General features: G+C 44.5%; 2 protein-coding genes across 8 annotated transcripts in view; both read left to right on the top strand.

Moving 5' to 3' along the window:
* Bi (T-box transcription factor bifid) overlaps positions 1-12309 on the top strand; it is an 85807-nt gene extending 73498 nt beyond the window's left edge. For 5 of the 7 annotated variants that reach the window (XM_071792314.1, XM_071792346.1, XM_071792299.1 and 2 more), the window contains 2 exons: positions 938-1014; positions 6330-12309. In XM_071792314.1, the coding sequence (XP_071648415.1) occupies positions 938-1014; positions 6330-7140 (888 nt within the window). In that variant the 3' untranslated portion in view covers positions 7141-12309. The remainder of the gene's footprint in view (positions 1-937; positions 1015-6329) is intronic. The other 2 variants (XM_071792306.1, XM_071792340.1) reach the window with 1 other exon arrangement.
* LOC139821293 (Fanconi anemia group J protein homolog) overlaps positions 1-14748 on the top strand; it is a 182876-nt gene that overhangs the window by 82272 nt on the left and 85856 nt on the right. The window lies entirely within an intron of this gene.

Raw genomic sequence — 14748 nt, 5'->3', positions numbered from 1 at the left:
CTCAAACACACGTATCGTCCACACGCGAAAGAGATCTTCCGTCAGATCAATTTCGGAACGTCAAAGTGCAATCTTTCGGAAAATCGAAGCACGACTTTGTATTTTGTAACGCCCGGGGAACTCTTGTAGGAGGCCATAAAATTTATTTATTTATTTATTTTAAATTCTTGACAGTGATTTAAAGAATGCTTATTAACACCATACAGTTAAATCGAATATAGATTCAACTATGTGAATTTACTGTTTTAATGAAAACTGTGTTTCAAGACTGACAAATAATTGGCACGCAGTTTGGAAAAAAGTATATAAATTCGCACAAAATATTATTAGGCTACAAAGATTTAACTCGACCGAAGGTGGCGTTCTCTCTATTTAATTGTAATATTTATTTAGCTCTTTTCTTTTTATCTCGTAAAATTATCGCTGCAGAAATATGACTCCTGCTTTTTGTATGTAAAAAATCATTACCTTTATCGCAGACGAAATGTGAAGCTCATCCACAGCGGCGAGAATTCGTTAGAAATAAACAATCTCGCGTTACGATCTGAGAGAGCGGGTCGTTTTGGTTACTGGCCTTCCGTTAATTAATATTTCTTCCCGTTCCTGTGTCTTGATAAGTCATGGACGCGAGCATTATTTCGTGGAACAGCGTCTTCTCGGTACGCATTATTTTTAGTAGTGAATGAGTTGCTCACACGCACGCACGTGGCCATAAGAAGAAACCGGGCCTTATATAGATTTTTGGTAGGTCGGTTATGTATGCGGCTCTAATCCTATCTTAATTATCGCGCCTTCTCGGTATATCAGCCGCGCGAAGCAAAGCGAGGAAGCATATTAGAGTCGAGAGGCTACAGCCCTGTTAAATCCGACGTAACGAAAGATTGTTTAATTCGCAATTTTTTTTATCCATGCTCAAATATATTTATTTTGCTTGCAGATCACTCAACTGAAGATCGATAACAACCCCTTTGCGAAAGGATTTCGGGATACCGGTGCGGGGAAGCGCGAGAAAAAGTGAGTATCGCTTTCAAAACTGCATTTTAAAGCGATTATGCGGTATATTTTTTGACACTTTCCTGAAATTAAAAAATTTATGCCAAATATACAAATTTTTTGTTATATGTATATCCGTGTTCCTGAAAGACTCGTTTAATTCGTTCCATTACAGTCACGAGGTTTATTAACAAAAATTTGTGAAAATCATATAATATATCAATAATCAGGAAAGAGTTAAAAAAATCAGTAGGCTAAGTATCTTTCGAACGTCCCATAACGAAAGTCGTACGACTCGGAATCTGCGTTAGTATATAAGATTAAAAAACTACCCTAAATGCAAAGCAGACATGCCCTCTCTTCGAATCGCGTTTTGTGACGAGCAAAGAGCGCGAATCTGTCTTCGGGGTCGACCTAATTGATCGTAGACCTTTCGAGCTTCCCCTCGATCGGCGCTATTATGCCGACCTTAGGGTCACCCCCCGAGCTAAGGGTTGGTTTCACAGGGCTCATTTGCACTCCGCATCGCCGGCAGTGCCGTCCATTTATATTCAATATTGCGGGTTTATGAGCTTATGTCAGCGAGTGATCCCTCGGAGGGGATGCTGGCCCGCCGTTGCCGTGGACCAGAGGCCGCTATGGAAACCCATTTCGATCCCATTGGTCGCAGGGTGAAAGCTCGAGTGGATTTTGATGAAATTAAGTCGCTATGCATAACAATTTAAGATGTACCTAATCCTTCTAACATCATTAAGGAACTCTTGAAATTTCATTAATAAAAGAGAATATTCTGTCTGCGGTGCCAGCGTGTATCTCGTATCAAGAAGTGCATTATGTTACACGGAAGGACAAAAAAAAAGGACGATGCAAGCCGCGGGTCAGAAAATTTTCGGAAAATTGCGGCGGTCTGCGACGTCGAGCGGATAAAGAAAGGGCGAGGTTAATCGAGAAAATATGCAAAGCAGGGGGCGCGTCGCCGCGGCACCGCCTAATTAGAATAAGGGTTAGTTTTGGCTTATGGTTTCGGTTAAGGGTGGTTGGATGCCATCAGGAAGCCACAGGGAAACCGGAAAGAGAGAAAGAGAGAGGGCACGGGCAGGGAAACACCGGCAGAAAGAGACCGCGAGAGAAAGAGAGTGGCACAGCGAGAGAGGGATCGGGGTTGGAACATAGCCAATCATCGGATTAGCATACTGATGCTCAGGGGCGGCGCTATCGTTAACGTGGAGGGTGCCACTCTTGGCGGCTTTGAATTTTATATTGGCCCTACAGAGATCGTTTTGCGGCTGCACAAAGACTGCGCTTCGAGAGCCTCGGTCGATCTTTCCAACGAAAGCGCGAAATCTCTTTCCCCGATCCCATGTGTTATTTTTTATGCGTTACCTCTTCGGTTGCGTAGATTTCTTTACGATACACTGAACCGCTAATAATCGAGAACCGAGACGAAGCAAGTAGGCTAGAAAAGCAGAGAAATAAAATGTGAATGTATAACAAAATCAGTCGGAATTTTGTAGTTACACGATAATTTAGATGAGAGATCCCTCAAGATTTAAGAAAATGTAGAGTAATCACGTGACTACATCCGAATAAAATCGCTACACCCGATACGCGACAGGATTAAACGACACTGACAGCCGGCGCATTGTTTCGTTAATTTTTTAACAACGCGCGACGCGGCGGTTCGTCACGAGATGTAACGCCACTCGAGCGTGACGAGTTGATTCGCCACGCCGCTTAAAAAAAGAAAAGGAAAGAGAGAGAGAGAGAGGGGGGGAGAAAAAGAAAGAAGGAACCGCTCTGGTGTGGCGAGTTGTCACGTCATTTATCATCATACACACCGCGGAAAGATCGTATTGCGATACACGCGGCGGATTAACCCGTTCGCTCGTGAAACTCCCACGACCGCGCGTTAATATACGTATAGCGCGAACAACGTGTATTTTCTAGCGCGCTTCATTAGCACAGGTGTTCAATTAATATTCGTGACGCTGACCATTGTCCCCGGGGTTAATTTTCGCGATCGGTAACTCGCTTACATACCACGAACGTCTTCTGATTAATGAGCGAAGCAAGAGCACGCCGAGAGAAATCTGGCCGAAGCCGGCGAGTTTTACTTAACTTTTGCAGTTAATTATCCGCAAAGCGGAAATCGTTGGGATTCCTATGCGTTTCTCCGCATTGCAAAGCATTCCTACGAGATGTAATTACGGCCCGACTAGCCCTAGGCTGCATCCCTGATTTTTGTAAAAAAAAAAAAAAAATATCCGTTTCACCTCGTTCGGTAATCTCATGTTACATCTGGGCAATATCGAAAACACTAATAAGGATAACACGTAACTGACGGTTTGTATCTTCTCATTTGCGATATAGCCGTGTCAATATTCATTATATCATTATACTTCTTGCCGCACGATTTCGGCCTTTTACTTTCGTTAATGTCAAATGTCATTTGGTTCGCTCGAAATCGCGATGATGATATATTTGCGAAGATATTTTGGCGAAATGAAAGGCTTATCTTTCCCAATTCCCACACGAAGTCTTTTAGACAACGATATGAGCTTTCGGAGAGCTCCGCAATTCCTCCCATAATTGCGCCAAGCCCAAATACTAGCTCGATTCCGCAACCTAATACAGAATTAATTGGCGCACGCGGATCCTTTCGTCGGGCTCGAACAAAATTTCCTGGAACGCTCCTAATCACGCAAAGGAAACTCGATGGTACGTTACCGTCGACAATCGAGCCGAATGACGGGCCGGGATTACGAGGGCGCGGCGCGACGCGGCGTGGCGCGGAAAACCAAGGGGGAGGGGGTCAGGGCAAATCTAATGCATCGTCTCGTGCAGGCAGAACAAACCTAAACCTCGTGTAAGTCTCGGCTATAGCCGTTCGCACAACGAGAGGCTTACCGGTGTCTTAATGCCATGTAATGCGATCAGTTCCAACCAACACAGAGACGCGCGCTTTCGCTCGCTCGCTCGATCGCTCGCCCGAGGTGCATCCGCCTCGCGCACGCTCCTCCTCGTGGATGCACTCCGTGACATGAACTCGTTGCAGCCCCCCCGAGAGAAAGGGTATACAGGCTCTCTGGTTTTCGTAAGTGCGAGAGCGCGCGCCAAATCAATAGTCCGCCGTGCGCTCGGTATATAGGACTTTCGAGTAAGGTATGTATGTACGGCCCTCTTCGTTCTGGGCTTCACGACGTAGGCTGGAGACGTTCAATTTTATTCGCGCTCACTGAGATCGATCGCGCCAAATGTCGTTTAGCGCGGAACAGCTGGTTGACTTTTTTCGTTCTCTGCTTCGGTGCTTTAATTGGTTGCAGGGACAAATCAAAGTCTAGAAACGGATAAAGGAATTCATTAACGCAGATTAATCAGAAATCATTAAATCCACACGGCGCGTTCGATTTCTCTTATGTAAAAGGCTATCCGTGTATAACGCAACTCGATAAATCGCGTCGAGATTACGCGACTCTTCGCGAAGATCGGGCGAGAGAAACACGTTGCCCTGGGGAATCGGCGAATAGATCAGTGTGTCGTGAATCGATACGATATCGCCGCGGCATCGATGAAAAATGATCGAGACTCCGACTCGCGAGAGTGCAGGCGGACGTCAAGCGCGATAAATCACTCTCGATTCCGCACATCTAGCTCGCGATTCGCGGAAAAAAAAAGTTTCCCGGCGTCGTACCGCGTCGTCGCGGAGCGCAATGTAATCGTGCCGCGCGTATATCTTGAGGGTTCTATCGACACGCCGCTCGTTTATGCGAGCCGCCTGTACACACGCACGCATACAGAGGCGCGAATTGCACCACACGGGCCCTCGCGCTCGTCTGTTTATAAGTGCAAATAGCCGCGAGTGGCATAAAGTTAAGCGCACGTGAAGGCAACGCACGCACGAGCGAGCGAGCGAGCGAGCGAGAACGCTAGACACTTGCCGCATAGGAAAGGCGTTGAAGGCGCAATTAAGATAATTAATCTAATACCACGGCCTCGCCTCGAGGCAATACAGCTACCGGCGCTCGCATAAATCCCGAGGCCTCGTTTATTGCATCGCGCCGACGCGAACGCCGAGCTCCGCTCCGCGTGAATTATTACCGCGGACGAGCGAAGCGCGGCTCCGAGAGTCGCCGCGGCGCGCCGCGTTTAACGTCGGGGCCTTTTGATTTTCTTCGACACAATACCTCTCTCTGTCTCTCAGAATCACGATCGCATTGATCGCGCCTTCTGTTCGCCTCGCACGCGCGACGATACGACTCGATACGACGTACGTCGCTAACGAGCGACGATATTTCATTCTGTAAGATTTTCATAGATTCTCATTCAGTGGGTTACGCGTAATCGAAATAACGCTTTACGCAATGTCCGCGTGAAAGTTTCGAAGAAACCGAACACTAAGATTTGTAAATAGACTGCGTGTTCATCTTGTGATGAGATTTGTACATCTGCAGGCCATTTAATGCTTCATATTACAAGTTGAAGTTAGTTTGGCGAATTATTAATATACAATCAATTATTATTCTGACTTTGTTATATTTCCTTACACGATTGCAATAGCTTCCGTATAATGTTTATCAGAATTAACGTTAATACGAACTCGGTCTACTTGCAATCTCAGTTCTTCATTATGCCGCATGTCGATTCACCAATAAATCAATTAGCACACCGAGCGAGGACGTCGTCGAGATATTGCGCTAGTATAGATAGAAATCGCCGATTGGTTTTCGCAATCTTCCGGATGGGGATATCCTCTTACCGCACGCTCGTCCTCGTCGCAATTTTTCGATTGAGACATACGCATACGGTATCCTAACAAAACCGCAACGAGATCGAGCGTGAACGATTTAGCGTCGAAATTGCCGCTGCCAAGGAGGGAGGTAACTTTATCACCGACCCTCTCGTTATACTCTCGGAACCAATTATAGTGTGCCGTAATCAATGGGCATTCGCGCGTCTCAAAAGATTGTCAGCTTGCGAATGCCGGTAAATCATATCGAAATAGGCGGAACCCATTTACCCGGTGGCCGCGCAGCTCCGCTAACGTTCCCTAACGATTGATAACTCACCAACCACGCCTTTCCATAAATCAATAATCAATCTAGAAACACCGAGGCAACGGGTTCCTTTATAATCTATCTTGCGACGATGTCGAGTTTGCTTGTCTAACGTACGACTTATTCTTCGCGAGACAAAGATCAGCACGGTATAATTTAATTAATTTTTAAACGCGGTATAAATGCGAAAAATGATTTCGTAGAATAAGAAGTAATTAAGAGCGCAAAATAAGCGTCGCACGCGAACCTCGCAAGATTGCTAACTCTGCGTCGTTGTTGCAGAAGGCAGGCGCTACTGACAGTATCGGGCGGCGGTTCCCGTTTGACAGCGAGTGGACCAGCGTCGCCGGACAAGCGGCGCTCGTCGAACTCTGCCACCGATCTCATGGACGACGATGACAAGCTGCTGGACGTGGTCGGACCCGATACGCCGCACCCGGCCCACCACCATCGGGAGCGGGAGCACTCTCGAGAGAGGGACGATCGAACGAGCGAGCGGGGCGAGGGCAGCGAATCGTCCGGGTCCGAGAGCGGTGGCGGGCCAGGTCCAACGGGGTCCGAGGGTCCACGGCCGGACGTCTCGGTCGGCCCACCGCTTCACCCGCCCCTCTTACCGTATCTGTACCCGCCGGTGCCCGGACTTTATCCCGGTCCCGGCCACCTGATACCACCCACTCCCCTCGGACTCCACGGCGGGGTCACGCCCGGTATGCTGTTTAACGCCCAGCTGGCCTTGGCGGCCCAGCATCCGGCGCTCTTCGCGCACTATCCCCATCCCCTGGCCAGTCCCCTGCACCAGCTCAAGGGGCACAGATTCGCACCCTATACGCTCCCGGCGCCCTCGCATGGCTCGGCCTTCGAGACCGTGACCCCCGGTAGTAGGACCCTAAGTCCGAGATCACCGCCGCCGAGGCCGCCGACCGACTCGCCGACACCCACCGGCGGCGGTGCTCTCACCTCGACGACACCCAGCTCCGCCGGTGAGCTCAAGTCCATCGAGAACATGGTGAACGGACTGCAGGAGAAGAGAAGGAGAAGTCCGAGTCTGACGCCCGGGCATCGGGGCGATGACGCTGGCGGAGGGAGTCCGTGACAGGAGAACGAACCTGTGAGCAGCACGAAGGACGACGACCCTGACGAGGACGAGGACTGCGCCGACGAGTCCGGCGGCGACCCGGAGGACCTCTCCGACGACGAGAGGGAGCCGGACTCCACGTCGGAGCCGTCGTAGCGGCGGGAACGTTGGCTGGTCGGCATTCGGTTCTCCCTGTCTTCTCCTCATCCTATTCGGGAGTCCTGGCCGCACCGGACGGGAGCGAGGAAGGCCGGACTCTCATACTACAAAGTGCAATTTTATTTCCGGAGCGGCGCCGCGCTCGAGAAGTCGTTCTCGCGAGCGGGAGCGGCGCCCTTCGTGCTTTCGGGACGGAACGAGGAGTCCCCCGCGTGTTTCCTGTATCTGTAAATAGACCTACGCGGTTCGCGCGAGCTAGAGAGCACGATATCGCGCGCGTTAGGAGTGTGCGTCTCTGTTAAAGGACCGCGAAGCGGGGTGCGTTGGGCTCTGAACGGACGCTGCACCGATCGCGCGTTTGCTGTAAATTAGATGAGACGCGAGAGTGAATGCGATAAGAAGAAAATGAATGTGAGAGAGGGAGAGAAAGAGAGAAAAAAAGGGAGAGAGTCTACGAGCGCGTACCTGTGTCACGTGTGAGTCTACGTTCTACCTGTGTACGTTAGGTCTTAAGGGAAGAAAACAGAGAACGATATTGCAATATAAGAGCACCTCCTACTATTTGCAGCCCCTGTACATATGTACCCTAGTGATATTATATATATATTATATTATATTATATATATATATAAATATTATATTATAAATATAAATAACATCTACTCTCTCTGTACTAATTATTAAATATATTATTATATTATAACGACTAGAGAGACGTAAACGCATAAACGCACGCTGCCCGATTTATGCCTCGAAAACGCAAAGCAAAAAGCGCAAGAAATCCTAAATACGAAGAATCTCGGGATCCGAGTTGACGATCCATAGAAAAAGAAACGCGACGCGGCATAAACCGCGGATTGGTTCACCGGGAAGCAGTGCCACTCTCGAATCCTCTCGTTCTCGAAATTCCACGTCGCCCGGAGAGACTCGCGTCCTTTGAACGTGCGTCGAAGGTAAAGCCGTCGGTCGAAACAACACGTGGTGAGCAACCAGCTTTTCATTTGTTTACTCGGATGTCACTATCGACGAATACTTTTTTTTTTAGAACCTCTTTGTTACCCCTTTTAAAATAGTAGATCGAAATACGTCGGGCTTGTGATCGTCATTTAGGTTAATAATTTGAAAATTATAGAGAAACGATTTATCAAAAATATTTTATTTTTACATTGTTCTCAAACGTTGCAAAGTTAGAAGTTCAATTCATTTCCATAATATTTTTTTTATTTAAAAGAGGCAAATCGAGATTTTTTATTTTACTATAATTGCTCAAGACTCGATTGCCGAATTGTAGCGAAGGACTGAAATCCTACGCGCCGATTAAAAATCCGAATCGGCCTGTAATTTGTATAAATAGTGGCGGTCGGTGTAAATAATTATTGAACGCGTGTGATAAGAACGTCGAGTAAATTTGCAATCAACTCGCGCGAGTCACTTTAGGGAGCAGAGGGATTCGCTATCGCGAATACTGCATGTACGTATAACACAATAGAAGCGGTCTAAAGAGAAAAACCTGACGTCTGGGATGGAAGATAACGGTGATTTAAGGCGAAATCGCGCGATGCCCGCGGGAGAACGTAGCGCGGCGGTGTTTTTTTCCTTTCCTTTTTTTTTTAAGGGAACGTCTCCGAGAATGGGATTCTCTCGTGATGTCCGAGAATGGGAGGCCGTTATCGTTTGCACGCACTGTGACAATGCGAATGCGCCGCACGTCCGCGCGCTGCACATTTGCAGAGACGATCGAAAGATCGACTCGATACCCCCAGCGCAATGCACCTTGGCGTTCAACGTCTATCATCTCGTTGTGCAATCGACGATCGGCCTCTCATTCGTATTCTAAGCCACTCTGTCGTAATTCGACTAATCGCTGTCACGTCTCCTACGCGTTTTCGATCCTGCAGTAACGTCGAGTAGGTATCGTAAAATGAGAAAGACACGAGTGGATCTTCTAAGTCGATCTCTCGTTTTTAAATCATTTGTTGCCGTTGTTCACTATTTGCAAGAAGGTAAGTCAGCAGCGACTGGACGAAGTAAATCAATTAAATACAACGTTAATAAATACAGTGCTCGAATTATAATATCATTTACACGAATAATTTAATAAGTTAGGACTTTCGAAATTAAAAATCGATAATAGAATGGCTATGAGAGTCAGACGCAGTTATCGGTGCGTAGGTGATCAAAATCACTAATTTATTCCAAATAAATTACATTCGTACGTTTCGGCTCAACACTTCGAGCCATTTTCAACGATATCAAATGACGAAAATTAAAATGTTACAAAGTTCTCCATTCCAACGTGGTAAGTTTCCTTGTTTGGAGATTTCAAGAAACGAAATTGAAAAAGACTACAAGATCCATATCAAGTATGTCAATTATTATTACTGGAACACGTATTAGATAAAAGGTATTACTTTTAAATTTAGCATGTGCTTAGCAAGTTTTAAGATAGTAGCGGTAGCATTAACGTTTATTATCGTAGAAGTTTTGTTGTTCTCGATGAACCGTACATTTGGTGCCACGTGAAAAATTATGGATACCTGATTTATCAGTATGTTCTTGTCATTTTCTGACAATCCGAAGACTTCTGTATCGAGATCGTCTATGATAGGTACGATTTTTTTGCAGAAATTGGGTACTTCTTTTTTTACTCGGTCAAAAAAAGAGGTTTCTCAAACATTTCATCTAATCGGCTTTCGGGACTCTTGTCTTTTTTTCGAACGTATCAGCAGATATATCGTCGAAATATCGGGGCAACTTCGTAACAGTGTCTCAGTCAATATTTTTCCAACAAAACCAGTACCTATAAGACAAAATAATAACCCTGTTATTTTGTCTTATAGGTGGTACTGGTTTTGTTGGAAAAAATATTGACTGACAATGAGACACTGTTACGAAGTTGCCCCGATATTTCAACGATATATTTGCTGATACGTTCGAAAAAAGACAAGAGTCCCGAAAGCCGATTAGATGAAATGTTTGAGAAACCTCTTTTTTTGTAACATTTTAATTTTCGTCATTTGATATAGCTGAAGATGGCTCGAAGTGTTGAGCCGAAACGTACAAATGTAATTTATTTGGAATAAATTAGTGATTTTGATCACCTACGCACCGATAACTGCGTCTGACTCTCATAGCCATTCTATTATCGATTTACACGAATATATAAAAATAATCAATTTCATGCTGATATTCACTCGATATTTACCAAGCCGAGATATTTCAAAATTCTTAGAGCATATTAAATTTTAATATATCTTAGATTGACAATTAACATTAATTTTGGTTTTACAGAAACATTATGCAAAAACACGAATATATATAGAACGTGATATGACGCGTTGATTATTGAATATGTATAATATCTGAAAATATTGACTAAAACGAGAGATATATCGACTGTTGGAAGTCTTAATCAGCTTAGTTTCATTTTGCGATACCCGTTAAGCGGGCTTGCATCGTCGTTGTAATAATGTCTGTACATCCGAATCGATTACAAGGGAGCGAAGTGTTCTGAAATCCGAAAGCAATAATCGAGCAGAGCTGTGAGTGCAACTATCGCGGATGAAACTAATCGGTTCGGCTGTTCTAATGAACTGCTGCGGTCGGCCAAGATTTCCATAAGCAAAAATCGCCATTGGCAGGCACTTTGATCCAGTGCAAAATTCGTGAAACGAAGATTTTCGAGCGATTCGAAACGAATAGTCGGAGGTCGATTTAGAATCGTGTCGTCGAGTAAAGGGCCCGACGATTATTGTTCATCATACTTTAAGCGATAACCAGAAGCCTATTCTACAATCTGGTAGACGGAACGGCAGGTAGATTTTTTTATTTTATTAATGTGTTGATCGAAGAACTGTTATCACAATGATAAAAAAAATCGCCTCCAAAAATGGCGAGATAAATATTTTCCACAAATCTTTATTACTTTATTTACTTGTTACTGATTACGCAGAACCCTTAATTCGTTTACGCGTGTTGATTTTAATGAATCCTGTTCAGATATGTCCGATAAACGTTGTACATATATTTACTTTATTCCAATTTGTTTATATTCAGCGCTAAATACGGGCTCTCCCCTGAATTTTCTCTCCGGTTCTGAATTTTACTTATATAAAAAAAAAACCTCGATGCAAATGTAAGATGGGAGATTTGCCGTATTCAACGCTAAATGTACAGTATGAAAACGAGCCAATGTTCCGGTGCAGAAGTAGAAACTGATCGATATGTACAGATATGCAATTGAACAGGCAAGTGGATGAAGAAGGCTTGTCACATTCTTACGCACGTTAAGTTATTTGTATGGATAAACATTATTCCCTACTGTACCATACGTATCAGTACGTAAAGTGTATTATCAATTTAGTGCTGTGATGGTTCTTAGTGAAAGTTTAGCCTGTGGATACGAAAAGTCCATTGTACAATATTAAGTCACATTAATGCGAACGTATTAATTTAAACGCTAAAAACCTGTAATCACGAGGCGTCATTATATCAAATATTTTCTTCGTCCATCTGCTCCTTCAATTTAACGATTCGATCGTGTACGATTGACAAAAGTCCGTCGTCCATCCGGAATTTTAAGTTACGGTCGAAGCTACTTTCGTCCGATCGAAATCGCGTCTCAGTTCCCCCGAATCTTCGGGAATTTGCTCAATCCCTCGCATAATTTTCGTGGCTTCCTTCGGTCGTACGCACGGTCTTGTACTCGAAGCGACGCGAGCATCATCGTCGACGAGAAAATAGGAAAAGCAATAAAAAAAAATGATTAAAGAGAAAAGATAAGGAAACGAAGGGAAGAACGAGCGGTTCAGACGTGGGCCGCGCGCGTCAAAAGCGGATCTAACTTCTTAACACGAGAATCGTGATATTCCGTGACTTGTATTGTATATTGTACACTCCTTAGATTCTTTGTCCTCCGCCCTCCCGACTCCGTTCCCAATCTTGCCCCGTCATCAAAAGTCCCTCCGCAAAAAATCCACGTGATTAAGAATTCTATATATATATATATATAATAATTTAAAAATACAACACTGTGTATACAACTCATTTCTCACGCTCCGATTAATAAATAAACTTAATTGCACGATGAACTTATCGTTGCATAGTTATATCGCGCGCGCGCGCGCGGATATCTGCGCAAAATAAAGCCACAATATGTTATTCCTTAACGAACGTCGCGCCATTCGCGACTTATCAACTTCCGTGCAATTTTCTCCTTTTACACTCCGCGCGAAAAGCCACGGTTGCGTCAGCTCTATTGGATAAAACGTGTCGTAACGTTAATTTTTACTATCTTTGTACATTGCCCGTTAATAACTTTGACACTAACTCTAGCAATAGGCCAAGTAAATCGGGAATAGTAATCTCGCTTCGCCACCGTTACAGAAAATCGATCACCGTTTGGCTACTACGCGAAGCGAACGATGATGATTAGCATTAAACAGATGTTGTTTGCGTACGAATGTAACCAGTCGGCCGATACGCGTTTTATACGCGTTTTAACGAAGAAGCTTTTGATTCCGCCGCCTCTTTAATGAAAGAAATCGTTTTTCGTTTTTGCCCAGAAGATAAGCGCGCAAGAACGCGCTTCGGTGGCGCAGGAATTTTAATCTTTCGGCCGATCGGTCGGACGATTGTAATAATTACGGTTTGCTCGTGTGAAGATACGGCGATGCGCTCTTTCCCGACCGCAAAATAAAGTAATGAAAACGTGAGGGGCAGCGAACGTTTTGAAATACGTACAAGGAAGCATATATAGATTTAATAACAAAAAAAAATCAGTACATTTTTATCTGCTTTGGATTATTGTAAATTCATACTTTATGATTTCGCGAGAATTTGCAAAATTTACATAACACTTTAATTTAAATACTCTCAATATTTCGGAAGAGAGTTATAGTTATATCAGACTCACTACGATATGTTACATGAGAACATCGTGTTCCAGGAACGGTGCAAATTGATGAGATATCGACGTAATTAGCCGGCATATGCGTCTTTTTTTTTTTTTTAATGAAAGGTTTCCCCGATGAATTCGCATTTCCGTGCCATGGCGCAAAGGTAAATTCCGATGATTACGTAGATAAAAAGTTAATGAATACGGCCTTGTTTGAAGCAAGCAGACTAACGATTCCTTGCAGCGAGACAATTAGGGGTATTACATAGGTAATTAGGCGGCCGTGCATAAGTTTCGTCACATTATAACTCAAACTGTTGTCGCTTTCACGTATACCATGCGACGTAACTCCTAAGTGCGAATAATTATAATATTTTGCAACGACGGAAAGCTACGACTGTCAAATAAAAATAAAACGACGTGGAGTGTCGATAACGGAATAAAATTGTTGGAGAATGTTATTGCGTTCTAAATTTGATTTTTTTTTTTAAATATATTTGACACAGTGCTGGCACGTGAAAAAGTTAATTTTGAGGTTTTCTATTATGACTCTCGAATTACGTGGTTGTGTCTTTCTCGGACACAGGGCTCCTTCACATAAAATAAATTGTGGCGAGGAAGAATTCTCCTTTTGTCAACCACGTGTCTATTCCGACATCGTTGCCAGAAATGGAGCAATCGCGATTTCTCGATTATCCCGGTAATTTGAAACGCTTGCATTTTGCGGCGACTTTCGTGTCACGTAAGCGCTTTCGCCGAACGATGAGTAAATTAATATGAAAGGAGCAAGATTAGGAAGGGCGGAGACGAAAAGGGCGATCGGAGCGGCGGCGATTTTATTTCACGACGAAAATCGAAGAGACTTTCGTGTCGCAGTATGCTAAACTGCGTCACCGAGGAGAGTCGCTCGGCAGCGAGCTGAACACGAATGCGAATGACTGTATTACAATAATAAGTTGATTCACGATGCTGAATATTGCGTTTTATAGAGCCATAACGCACGTTTGTCGCGATAGTAAAAGTCACGCACGATAAGACGGATGGATTTATGGGAGAATTAAGAGTCAAACAATTAATTCCCGCGAACAATTAAGGATCTCTCAGTAATTTTCCGCGTGCTACAACGTGCTAGGATACTTCGTTATATCGTGGAATCATTTCCGTTCAATCTAATAATCTAATTCATTGATTCATAAAAACATCGAAGTTATGCACGTAAAACAAAAACTGTCATTTATGGTTGATGCACTGTACGTCGCACTGCGTCCTGCAGACTGGCAGCAACAGGGTTAACGACCATCTGAAGGAAGGGAAAAGGCGGAAGGCACACTATCGCACATCGTATGATTTTTATAAGATCTTGCTTCTCGATTTCATCAGAACGCCGTTAATGAGCTCGTGAGTAATCGACGCGATCATGAAGGTGATGCGTCTTACGCCGCGATCGGATCTATAACGTAACGTAATAAGGAACCCTAGGCAATTATTAACGTTTACCGTGATATTCCATGCGCGCACTAAATAATTTATATCCTCGTAACGTGCACGACCCGAAAGGATTTCGATCAAAC

The sequence above is a fragment of the Temnothorax longispinosus genome, chromosome 1, assembly GCF_030848805.1.
Source record: "Temnothorax longispinosus isolate EJ_2023e chromosome 1, Tlon_JGU_v1, whole genome shotgun sequence".
Taxonomy (NCBI): Eukaryota; Metazoa; Arthropoda; class Insecta; order Hymenoptera; family Formicidae; genus Temnothorax; species Temnothorax longispinosus.
This window is presented reverse-complemented; position numbering and strand designations above follow the sequence as displayed.